Source organism: Castanea sativa, chromosome 2 (assembly GCF_040712315.1).
Source record: "Castanea sativa cultivar Marrone di Chiusa Pesio chromosome 2, ASM4071231v1".
Lineage (NCBI taxonomy): Eukaryota > Viridiplantae > Streptophyta > Magnoliopsida > Fagales > Fagaceae > Castanea > Castanea sativa.
The window spans coordinates 620,708-633,963 of NC_134014.1; the positions used below are offsets into that span (position 1 = coordinate 620,708).

The 13,256-nt window shown below is 33.6% G+C and overlaps 2 protein-coding genes across 2 annotated transcripts; both read left to right on the plus strand.

Moving 5' to 3' along the window:
* The first annotated feature begins 7,929 nt into the window (after positions 1-7,929).
* On the plus strand, positions 7,930-9,632 carry LOC142624245 (perakine reductase-like). The gene is made up of 5 exons (XM_075797777.1): positions 7,930-7,974; positions 8,036-8,208; positions 8,375-8,471; positions 8,643-8,796; positions 9,067-9,632. Exons 1-5 carry the CDS (start codon positions 7,930-7,932, stop codon positions 9,240-9,242), a joined length of 645 nt encoding a protein of 214 aa, XP_075653892.1. The 3' UTR covers positions 9,243-9,632.
* Positions 9,633-9,684: 52 nt separating this feature from the next.
* LOC142624121 (perakine reductase-like) lies at positions 9,685-13,233 on the plus strand. The gene is made up of 7 exons (XM_075797631.1): positions 9,685-10,043; positions 11,217-11,387; positions 11,572-11,775; positions 11,909-12,081; positions 12,260-12,356; positions 12,608-12,761; positions 12,848-13,233. Exons 1-7 carry the CDS (start codon positions 9,984-9,986, stop codon positions 13,021-13,023), a joined length of 1,035 nt encoding a protein of 344 aa, XP_075653746.1. The 5' UTR covers positions 9,685-9,983; the 3' UTR covers positions 13,024-13,233.
* The last annotated feature ends 23 nt before the right edge of the window (positions 13,234-13,256 follow it).

A 13,256-nucleotide genomic window follows, 5' to 3' on the forward strand; every position in this document is an offset into this window, starting at 1 on the left:
TTTCCTAATGTGCCACAACATATTCTCAATTCAGATAGATATTTGCCACATTTGAAGATAATTTGTTATTTCGGTATATTGATTTAATTTTATTCAATTTATCTTTACGATGAAAACACGTTGCAAATTTCACATGGTATTTTTGTGGCAATGATTAGGATTGCATTGGTGCGATTGATGGGGTTCATGTCCCTGTGGTCTTACTAGCTGATAAGCAACATACATATAGAGGAAGAAAAGGGGAGCCAACGATCAACTGCATGTGTGCTTGTGATTTTGACATGAAATTCACATTCGCATGCGTTGGATGGGAAGGGTCAACACATGACACAAGAATATTTTAAAGTTGTCTCAATAATGAGAATGACAACTTCCCAAAACCTCCACCTAATATGTATTGTTGCATTTGAATTACTATATTAAAGTATGTGTTATGTAGTGAAAATGCTAATATACTAAATATTATCATTTACAGGAAAATATTATCTTGTTGATTCAAGGTACCTTAAAAAGAAAGGGTTCCTTGCACCATTTAAGGGAGAGAGGTACCACCTCCCCGATTTTCAGCAAGGTCGAACACCACAAAACCTAGAGGAAAATTTTAATTATCTCCATTCATCACTTCGTTCTTTCATAAAGCGAACTTTTGGAGTTTGGAAGAATAGATGGAGAATTTTGAGGAATATGCCATCCTATGATATATGTATTCAAGAACACATTATTGTTGCTACAATGGTTCTTCATAATTTTATTAGAGCAAATGAAGACAATGACCTTGGACAAGGGCTTTCTAGGGGGGGCATATGTCAAAGTAGCGAGGGAGGTTATTACGATGAAATGACACATGTGATCTCTTCTTTAGATGAACCTAAGATGAAAGTGGTTCGGAACAATATTATAGCATCGATATGTGGGATACCTCTATTCTAAGACTTCCTTTATTACTAATGTTATAATTACCATTCATATTATGGTATTTTTTTTGTCAAAATCTAAAAACTTGTGGTTACAATTACCATTAACATTATGGTATTTTTTTGGGTAACCATAATTGATGGCTTTGATGAAATATGTATCTTAATTATGATACAAAAATGAAAAGCTCCTCGAAAGGGATCCCAAAATTCATGATAACATCACATGAATTAATTTATTCATTACATATCACAAAACCGATCTTGAGGCTCTAACGGTCACGATGGTATTGTATGATCAAATTTGCACGATCTGCATGCATTGTGTTTAGGCAAAACCAACCACACATGATTAATTTAAATTAATTATGATTGACTAAACAATTAAAATTAATTAAATAATTTTGTGATTAATTGTTAGTTAGTGTCAAAAATAGGCTTGCTTGCATGGGAATAAAGGGGATAGTCAGATAACAATAAAATTGTGGATAATTAAGACTTTTGGGAATGTTTATCTACAAGATAATCATTGTTGAAGAGACCTGAATCATCAAAAAGTATATTTTTTAGTTAAGTAGCCACATGGCTAAATCTTAAAAGATAAATCTAAAGAACAACACCTAAGGTACTATACCTAAATTTTGTCTTTAATTTATAGTATAATGGTAATAATACATTAATATGTATTTTATATAATATAAAAAAATAGTTAACAATATATAGAAAATATAAATAATAATAATATATTTAATAATTAGATAATATACATATCCCATTGCATCTGTATCTTACTTTTTCAAAAATTGTTGTGTCGCCACACTGCATCCACACCCGCACCTGCACTCGAACCTAAATCTACACTCGTTCTTCCTAGTTGTAGATATATGCAAACATGTTTGGATTAGACAACAAAAATGTGTAAGATTAATCGCACATAACAATTTTATAAAAAATAAAAAGCTATTTCTAGAGATCCACAAAATAATCTAAACATTAATGCATATACCATACAACGATCTAAACATTAATCGGAGGAGGGAATGAAATGAAATGGAATGGAATGAAAAAAAATATTTTTAAAATATTCTCCCCTCACCTTGTTGGGAAGTTTAACGAAGGGAATGAAAAGTTCATTCCCTTTAATTAGGAGTTTAAGTGGGAGAAAATGGAATGGTTAGGAGGAAACACTCATTCCTCCATTTTCTCTTGAAACCTCAAATTTTTGTTCCCCCCAAAATTGGGAGAAATGTGAGCGAATGGATTTAGGTTTAATGAAATTTTTGTTAAAACTCCTAAAATACCCCTTTAATCTTAGACCTTTTTACACATCACGATAACTTTTTTCTCAGTCAGCAGTTAAAAAAAAAAGAAAAGAAAAAAAGGGTTATGGGCATCATAAGCTACTCTTCCCAGGGGATAAGGTAGGTCTCCTCAGGAAATAATTTGATTGACAAACAATTCACTTGTAAAAATGCAAAAAGGGAATTAACACTCTACAATGGAAAGACTCAAACAATTGATCTCATCAACACCATTTATTTCATATAAAACTAGAGTATTACAACAGGAATTTCTCTCTTTTCCCATGGTGTTACTCTCTCTCTCTCTTACACATATCGATATTCTTTCTTTGCCCTTTTCTCCCTCTCTTTTTTGTTACCCCTTTCTACTTGCTTCCCTCCCCCCTTATATAGGCACATGCCTTATTCTTATCTCCACAACTATTTAGTCTTCAGTTGGGTTTTCAGGGATATTTTTTCCCCCTTTATCGGTTTCCACCCTTCCCTTATCTTGAAATTTTGACTTCTAGGGGTGTTTGTATTGTTCAAACTGTCTTACTTGCATTCAATGCGGCAGGAGTTAGGTGGAAACCCCCTTATTAATGTAGAGGTAAAGATCTTCACCCTTCTTGTAGGTTCTACAAGACTCCTCGGGGTTCTAGGTATACTCTGGAAGCAAAAAGTGGGATTTCCCATGCTTCTCGCCTCGAATGTAGTTTGGCTCAATTTAACTTGTCGCTCCCTCCATGGGTGCGATTTACAAAGGCTCTTTCCTTCCTTAAGTTGCTCAGGCTAGCCCCACATCCTTCCTTCAATCCTTATAACTTCATTGGCACATATGTGTATGGCGCAATTCACTCCACGGGGCTCGTTTGACACCTAGGCTTTAAGCCCTAAAAAGGGGGAAGGACCCTTCCATTCCCCACAATAGCAATCATTCAGTGTCTCATGTCACCACTGCCATTCTCTACAAAGTTGCTGTTGTTCATCAAATATTCGGTGAGACACAGGAACAGAGCCAGAACTTTGAGTTAGGAGAGGTAGTTTTATTGTTTGTTGTGTACGGCGGTTTCAACCTTTGATTCTGCTACTTAGTTGTTAAGATTTTTATTTTTATTTTTATTTTTTTGTGGATAAGAACAAAATTATTTTTGTTTAGAATTTTTTTAAGGGCAGAGTTATTTATTTTGGATAAAATTAGTTAATTGAGCTTAATTTTTTTAAAATTTTACTTTTAATTTTTGTTGTTGAGTTTTTTTTTTTGGCTTGTATATTTTGTTTTAAATTTTAGATTTATAAATTTTTTTATGATCACTAAAATAAGGAAAATACTAGAGTTATCATTTTTTTAATTATAAATTACTGATGTGGTAAGTAAAAAAATGATAGAGTGATGTACCCATATGCGAACCAATAAAAATTTGCTATTAAAACAGTTTATAAATATGTTATAAAAAGATTTGTAAGTATAGTATTATCTTTTTTAAAATCAATGATATTATTAAAAGAAAACAAAATGTAATTTTATAAAATAAAATTACTAAAATTAGTTAACATATATGTAACAATATTTTAAAAAGAAATTAGGGGGCCATTGCCCCTAGTCCAAGGGCAATTCCGTCCATGGCGAGACACCTATTGACTATACAAGTCTTTCTTTTTCTTTTTCTGTCTGCCACCTTATTGACTACAAGTCTTTCTTTTTCTTTTTTGTAGTCTTTTTTTTTTTTCCTTTTTCTGTCTGCCACCTATTGACTACAAGTCTCTCTTTTTCTTTTTTGTAGTCTTTTTTTTTTTCCTTTTTCTGTCTGCCACCTATTGACTATACAAGTCTTTCTTTTTCTTTTCCTGTCTGCCTGTCTTTTATATATATATATATATATATATTTTTTTTTTTTTGAGATAAGCCAGTCTTTTATATTGACTACAAATATTTGGTGAGTTTTTCAAGTCAGCTTTATCTTTACTAGCCATGAGGATTCTGCCATGAATAGTTGCAAGTTGCAACTTGCAAGTCTTTTCTTCCTTTGTGTGAGTCTTTCAACCCTTGCTTTGTCTGCTACCATGCCAGTTTTGTTTGTCTATTTGTTTGCCAGTATATGTCTATTATTCAATATGTTATGTATCGGTCAATTATTCAACATGCTATGAACCTTCCTAGCTTCCTCCTTATGGATTACTTGGAGGTTTCCACTCTTTCAAAGTTAGGAAGAATGGAATCTGTTTAGCAAATGACACGTTATGCATTTTTTCTAAACTGGGTTGTCCTGTATATCTGAAACATCCTTGGCATGAACAGTGTAGGAACTCTATCAAAGCACATTGATGATCATGAAATATATTCAATAAAGTACTCCGATATTATATTATACATACATATATATATATATATTTTAAAAAGTACTCTTATTTGCATTTTTAACTGCACTTTTATGCTATTTTTTAGCTAATTACACGTTGTCTTTTATTTATAGGTAATAAATGTTTTACATGTAAAGTGGGATCAGGCCAATTGTCTAGCTAACTTAAGATTCAGCCCAAGAGAAGACCAAAAATAAAGAAAGAAAAAAAATAAAAAGAAGCCCAAAATTCAATACAACATGGATGCAGTGTGCCAAGGAAACAAAAATCAATCAAGTAATTCCTACACGAAGTCAACGTTGAGGCTTTAGAGTCCAAATCACTAATTGTATTTTTGTTGTGGGCTTCCCTATTACTTCACCAAAACTAGAACTTAGGGGTTAGTATTTTGGGCTAGTTCCGTGTTGGCTGCGCACAACTTGATGTTTTAGTGCGTGGGTTGAAAATATGAAATCCTTGTTCTACTTGTATTGGGATTATAGAATAGTGTTATGCGGCTCTTTCCTTAGAGCATTAGCATTAGTTTATCTCAATTTTATCCTATTTTATCATTCAAAAAGTTACTTTATCAATTATACAATACAATTTTACAATACTTCTAACATCCCAACTTTTATCTTCCTATTTTACTCATTAACATAATATTTCTACACAATAAAATAATATATCCCACAATTACCATCATTTACAATACAACCATTATTTATTCTTTCTCTCTCTTTCTTTCTGTTCAAGAACCACAATCACCACCACCGCTGACTACAGACACTTGACACCACCTCCACCACCACCACCGGCAACCCATAATCTACCTTCAACACCAAAAAAAAAAAAAAAAAAAAAAACCTAGACCATCAACACCACCCTCTCCAACCATCAACACCATAAAAAAAAATAAATAAATAAAAAACACAGCAACCCACGGTCAAACACAGCAACCCATCGGAGCCATCATCAGCAAACCCACGCCGCTGCACCACCAGACCCACACAACCCACGCGACCCAACACTAACCCACCGTGATCTCCATCGCTAACTACTGCGAAGCCACACAATCTTCACCCACAAACACAACAAAAATTTATGAAAACCGAATTGCTCAATTTGCCGCGGGGTAGCTCGATTTTGTTGAAGCTCAAAGGAAGCGGATTCGCTACTGGGAAGCTAGAAGGAAGTTGATTTTGTTGACCCACGCGGAGAAGGAAAAATGAAAGAGAGAGAGAGAGAGAGAGTTGCTAGAGAAGGAAAAATGCGGAGACCCACCACCGCCCTGATCTAGAAACCAACCACCCCGATCTAGAGAAGGCAGAACATAAACAAGGGAGAGAGAAGAGGTGGAAGACGGAGAGAGAAAAGAATATATATGCATGAATAAAATATATTAAAATTTATACAATTTGAGCTACAATGCGGTTCTACATTTAGAACCGCACTGTAGCACAATTGTAATTTTTTTTTTTCAATTGTTGCAGTTTACAACATCTAATGGAGCAAGCAATTTAGGCCTCAATTGCAAAATAGGCCTACATTTGGGATATGCCCAATCTGTTGGTGATGCTCTTGTAAAAACCTCTAGGTCAGTTTGTAAAAGAAGATAGAGAAAATAGACTACCAGGGCTAGAGCGCAGGAAGCAGGCAACCACATGTGGCTTTCTCGAGTTTTTATTTTTTATTTTTAGAATTGTATTTTATTTGTCTTGTTGAATGTTTAATATTTTATTTTTGTGGTTTCTTTCAATTATTATGAGTAGATAAATTTATAATTAAAGTTGAAGATAAAACCTTGTTAAATATTATTAGTATTATTTATTTGATTTAATTTTTCCCACAATACTTGTTCTTTAAAGATTTAAATTGTTTTTGCTTCATACCAGTTAACTAAGATAAGACTCTAGATATGAGTATAACCATTTTTTCTCATGATTTAGGATTTATCTTAATTAATTGAGTAGTTGGTTTATTGTTTCTTGATTTTGAAATTGGATATCTCTTGTAATTTGTTTGTCAATGGATACAATTGATGATATGATTTTTAGAATTTGATATCTCTTGTGATTTGTTTGTCCTTGAGCACAATTGAAGATTTGATTTAATACGTTAGAAGTGAAAAAGAGCATGCTTTAGATTTTTAAACATAAGTTTTAATGATAATATTTTCCATGATAGCAAGATTGATTTTTAGATTATCATATAGTGGTTAGGAAAAACTAATGATCATGAATATATGCTGATATGAATTAACAAGTCGTATTCCAAAACCTTAATTCCTTTCTCTAGATTGTTTAATCTCTTTACTACTTTGTTTTATATCTTTGCTTAAATCAATTTCTTATTTAGTTTATTTAATTTCAAAACAATCAATTTTTATTAAACTAAATTATGATTAATTTGGTTAAGGTTTAATTTATTTTTTTACATTCATACAAGTCCCTATGGGTTCGACCTCGTTCTTGTCAAATTATACTTCGATATGGTTTGTACACTTGCGAGTACTTTAAAATTTCACAAGAAGTTTTTAGCACTGCTGCTCATTTGATTTAAAATTCACGTACATTTTACTAGGTTGGGAAGAAATTGTTTCAGATTCGAGAATAATAAAGAGTGCTCCAACTAGAAACGATAATTTGAAAAGTCCACAAGGTAAATTCAATTCAAATATGTATTAGGATCCATTTTTTATAATTAAAAAATTTATAGTATATAATTCACAATAGTTATTGTTTATTAGGTAAATATTATCTTGTTGATGTTGGGTACATGAATAGAAGTCGTCTGATTGCACCTTATAGGGGATTGTATTATCATTTAAAAGAGTACTCTGCTCGTCTCCCTGAAAATGCTAAATAACTTTTTTATTTGTGTCATGTGTCATTGCGCAATGCTATTGAAAGAGCATTTGGTGTACTGAAAAAAAGTATCATAGCAAGTGCTACAAAGCCTAGTTATTGTGTTGACACACAAAATGAAAATCATTTTATTATGTTGCATACTTCATAATTATTTAATGGGTGTCGATCCTAATGAAAGTCTTATTGCTGAAATTGATAAAGAGATTTTACATACTCATCATGAATGTGCAACCCCTACTCCTAGAGAAGATGACGAGGATGCTAGGCAAGGAGATATTATAAGAGATTATATAGCATTAACCACGTGGTAAAATTATGTTCAAATGTGATAGCTTTTGGGTTTATTGTTGTCATGTCATTTAAAACTGTTATGTTTCAATTACTTAGACCTAAATGCTATGCAAATTTCTCTTTTCATTTTGATATTGCTCTCTATGTTTTGATAATTAATATTAATATCTACACAATATTTTATATGTGTTTTTTGCCCTATTAATTATAACATGGGTAAGATATTAAAGAAGAATGGTGGAGATCCAAGCAAAAAAGTACAATGAAGTAGAGGATACTGTTAGTGTCAAGAGATATTTTCATTTTTAAATTTATATATTTCTTTATATTTTCAATGTAGACGGGGGAGCTGAAGAAGCTGGTGGTGGAAGGAAAAATAAAATACATTGGGTTATCAGAAGCTAGTGTAGACACAATAAGAAGAGCTCATGCAGTTCATCCCATCATTGACTTACAAATGGAGTATTCTCTGTTGACCCGTGATATTGAAGTTGAGATAATTCCACTTTGCAGGTTTTTTATATTACTCTGTTGTTTGCATTTCAAAGCCAATTGAATGTCAACATTGGTGAAAGTTTGTCTTCGTGACCTTAGGATAGGTTATGTATCAGATATTTTTAGAACAATAGAATATCACGAAATTTCACATCATCATTAAAAGATTTTGTTAATCTAACAGAGAGCTTGGTATTGGGATTGTGGCATATAGCCCTCTTGGTCATGGGTTCTTTGGTGGGAAAGCAGTCGTGGAGAGCTTGCCTAACGAGAGTATGCTGGTATGTGGCTACTTGGTGTAATTTTTGACAATGCCACGCCACTCAATATCTTTTTATTTGATGTGATTATGTCAAATCCACTATTAAATTTCATTGTCTCCTTATACCCTGCAGATGATAATGTATACTTATATATTGGTATTTATACTTATATTGATATTACTGGCATAGGCCATGCATCCAAGGTTCATGGGGGAGAACTTAGAGAAGAACAAACTTCTATATGCCCGACTTTCCAACCTGGCTGCAAAGCATGCTTGCACTCCCCCTCAGCTAGCTCTGGCCTGGCTTCTTCATCAGGGAGATGATGTAATCCCAATCCCTGGTATAATAATCTCTTAAATTCTTTTGCTATCTTCACAAATATATTATTGATGTGGTTGCTTGCTCACTTCTAGCAATAGCTCTTTCTTCTTTCCATAAAAAATTGAATTCTGCTTTTCAATTGTATGGTTAGACAATTATATTCCTACTACATCTACAACTAAATAACTTTGACCCCTTTTTGTTAGACTTTTCTTAATTGAAAATTTTTGTTTCATGAAATTTGATTTGAACATGGAGCTAAATTCAACATTGATTGGATGATTTACAGGGACAACTCAAGTTAAGAATCTTGATAACAACATTGGATCCTTGGAAGTGAAGCTTACACAAGAGGATTTGAAAGAAATTTGTGATGCTGTGCCCATTAATGAAGTAGGTGGTGAAAGATGTCCAGCCACCTTATCTAAGTATACCTGGAAGGTTGCAAATACCCCATCAAAGTGATTGCAAATTATAGATATGAAAACTAAAGCACAAACCACAGAAGGGAAACACTGATTCTCTGTTGTCCTGTTGTCTATGTCGATTGCTTGGGAAAAATAATGAGCAAAGGATGCAAGTATGGACTTGGACTCATTTATGTTATATTAATTACTCAAATTCTTTATTTTTCACCAAGTGGGATTTCTACTGTCACATGCACACTCAACACAAGGTGATCCTTGAGATGTTGCAAGAAAAAAATGTAGTCTCCTAGATTTTGGGATTGTATTGGATTGGACTTGGATGGGTGTCTTGCGAAGAAGGGTGTTATGTCTAAGTCTTACATCCGGGCGTATATTAGGTTAATTTTTTATAAAAAACCTCAATGATGGGTTTGACAAAAGGCATCACATCATTCTCTTTATTAAAAAAAAAAAAAAAAGTACTGAAATCATTCATTGTGTAGAATATACCCATCAACCAATTTTGTTTGGTAATGATAATATAAAAGTAAGTTGTTGAAAAAAAAAAATGGAATCAAATCCGGTATTTATATTATAAAATAAAGTTGTTACATTGAAATATTTATACCGGAACTAATCCGGAATCAAAATATTTTTTTAACATTTGTTGGTGGGGGAACGAGAATATAGAGTTACAACTTTTACGATTCATCAAAATTGTGAAGTGGAACATTTCCTTTTCCAAAGTAGCATCTTTTCAAGTAGAGAGCAAAGTAAGCTGTGCAGTGGTTTGTTGAGAATGGAGGAGAAGCCCCATATCCAAATTCCAAGAGTACGACTTGGCAGTCAGGGACTGGAGGTATGCTTCTTTTTCTCCGATTGATGGGTATTCCAGTATTATAATAATTGGACTACCTGCAAAAGGTAATAGGCACTAGTCATCAAAACCCCTTTTCACCAATCCAAGATTTATATATTGGATCAGTTACTGTACTGTACATATTGGGTTGAATTACATCTCTCTATCTCCTTATTGTTTGTATTTTGAACTAGAAAGCTTAAAAACAAAGAATAAGTCTCGATGCTTCCCTGTTGGGTTTCCTTATCAGGTTCTTACGATCTTTAATTTCTCACCCATGGTTTGTAAAGAGTTGTTTTTGTGTTTGCATTGTTATGGGCTTTAGATATTTACACCAGAATAATAGTATGTATGACAATTATCTGCATGCATATGGATGTAATATGACATATGTTCTTAAGAAAAATGACAATTTTAGTGCTGCTTCAGTTTTAAATTCTAGCTCCTTGAGATTTGCTTCATAAATCCATTTTTTTGGGGCCTTAGAACAGGATTCTCATCCTACTTTTTGACATAGGAAATTGTGAAGTGTGTAAAGAAACGCTTGGTTTGGACAAATGTGGCAATGGAAATTCTGTAAACTAGATTGTATTACCCTAAATTGTAATACACCCACAGAGAATAACCACATATGACTATTCCTTATAGACTTATAGTACAGTGGGTGTGGGTGGGAGTGTCATAGAGTCTACCACAAGTATAATCTTGTCCTAAAGCAAACTGGGGGTGGCAAAAAAGCCTTTGAATAGAGAAATCGGACAATTGAAATGATTTAGCATAAGACCTCTACACCGCACTTGTGAATGTCATGTGAGATGGACTGCTGTTTCTGTTATGAGAATTGTGGAAACAGATGAAGTTTTGTCATTCAGACAAAACCTTCAGAGTTTGTTGTAATATATGTGAACTTATAAAGGTAAGGTTTATACAGATAACTGATAACAGATTAATATTTAGCAAGACAAAGTAAACATTCTTTTAGATTATATTAGCTTGATGATAGCATCTTCATATCATCTGTAAGAAGCATAGAAACATACCAATTGTATTGATCATTTGAACACACCTCCAACCTGAAGACTACATAGAAACACAAGTTATTGGATTGGTATGAATTTTACTTGTAGGAAACCGTCTCAATGATCTTCTTGTGGTTTCCTTTTTCGGGTGTAGGTTTCAAGACTGGGCTTTGGATGTGGCGGACTTTCTGGAATACTAAATGCTCCTTTATCGCATGATGCTGGATGCTCTGTTATAAAGGAAGCTTTTCAAAGGGGTATAACCTTCTTTGATACTGCAGATATCTACGGAGATAACCATGATAACGAGATCATGGTTGGCAAGGTCCTTCTACTTTGTAATCATATATTAAAAGGAAAAATGTCATTTTAGCTCACACCTTGCTTGCATGCTGAGTTATCAATTATGTATGTTTAATTTCGATTTGCATCCAATTGAACAAAGCAGCCCTAGGAACATCCATATTCGAACATTGATTAAAAATAAATTAATTATTTTGTCTTTTTAGGCTCTGAAGCAGCTTGGTAGGGAGAAAATTCAACTAGCTACAAAATTTGGTATTGCTACATTAGAGGAAGGTCAATTTAGTGTCAAAGGCACCCCTGAATATGTGCGGCAATGCTGTGAAGCCAGTCTTAAGTATCTTGATGTGGACTATATCGATCTGTACTATCAGCACCGTGTAGACACTTCAGTGCCAATAGAGGAAACCGTGAGTGATAAGATATTTGTACTTTTAAATTTATACAATCTATTTATTTTCATATATTTGATGGATGGACTATACTGGTTTTAAACTTCATTTCCTTTTGCATTAGAAGTTATAACCTATTTTGGCATGGTAGATGGAGGAGCTGAAGAAGCTGGTGGAGGAAGGAAAAATAAAATACATTGGGTTATCAGAACCTAGTGTAGACACAATAAGAAGAGCTCATGCAATTCATCCCATCACTGCCTTACAAATGGAGTATTCTCTTTGGACCCGTGATATTGAAGATGAGATAGTTCCACTCTGCAGGTCTTTTAAAAAAAATAAATTCTAGCTCTGTTGTTTGAATTTTAAAGGCAATTGAATTCTTAACAAAATTGAAAGTTTGTCTTTGTGACCTTAGAATTGGTTATGAATCAGATATTTCTAGGACAATAGACTATCAGAAAATTTTCACATCATCATTAAAAGTTTTTGTTAATCTCAGAGAGCTTGGCATTGGGATAGTGGCATATAGCCCTCTCGGACATGGATTCTTTGCTGGGAAAGCAACCGTTGAGAGCTTGCCTAGTGAGAGTTTCCTGGTACGTGACTACTAATAAATAATAAAGTGATTCTATGGTTTCTAAACGCAAACATATATATTTATATGATTGGGTTTAAGTTACACTTGAATGTAGCTTTTAATAATGCTACACCACTCAATTACTTTTGATTTGAAGTGCTTATTATCAAATCCGTCATTGGATTACATTATCTCTTTATACCCTTCAAGATGACAGTGTATACTTATATATTGTTATGTATACTATACACATTGATATTTATGGCATAGGCTATACATCCAAGGTTCATGGGGGAGAACTTAGAGAAGAACAAACTTCTATATGCACGGCTTGCCAATCTGGCTGCAAAGCATGCTTGCACTCCGCCTCAGCTAGCTCTGGCCTGGCTTCTCCATCAGGGGGATGATATAATCCCAATCCCTGGTATATTAGTCTCTTAATTTCTTTTGCTATGTTCACAAATATGTGATTAAATTCTTTATGTGGTTGCTTGATTGGATGATTTACAGGGACAACCAAAGTTAAGAATCTTGATAACAACATTGGATCCTTGGCAGTAAAACTTACACAAGAGGATTTGAAAGAAATTGGTGATGCTGTGCCCATTAATGAAGTCGGCGGTGAAAGAGATCTGGCCATTTTATCTAAGTATAGCTGGAAGAATGCAAATACCCCATCAAAGTGATTGCAAATTGTAGATATGAAAACTAAAGCCCAAACCACTGAAGGGAAACATCAATTCTCTGTTGTCCTTTTGTCTTTGTTTGCTTGGGAGAAATAATGAGCAGAGGATGTAAATATATCCTTATTGTGTATGACCTTGTCCTATGCTGAGGTAAAACGTCACAAACTTCCTCATCACTGGATTAATTAATCACTATGCTTTGTGTTATCATTATCGCCTCCAAAAAGTGGGAA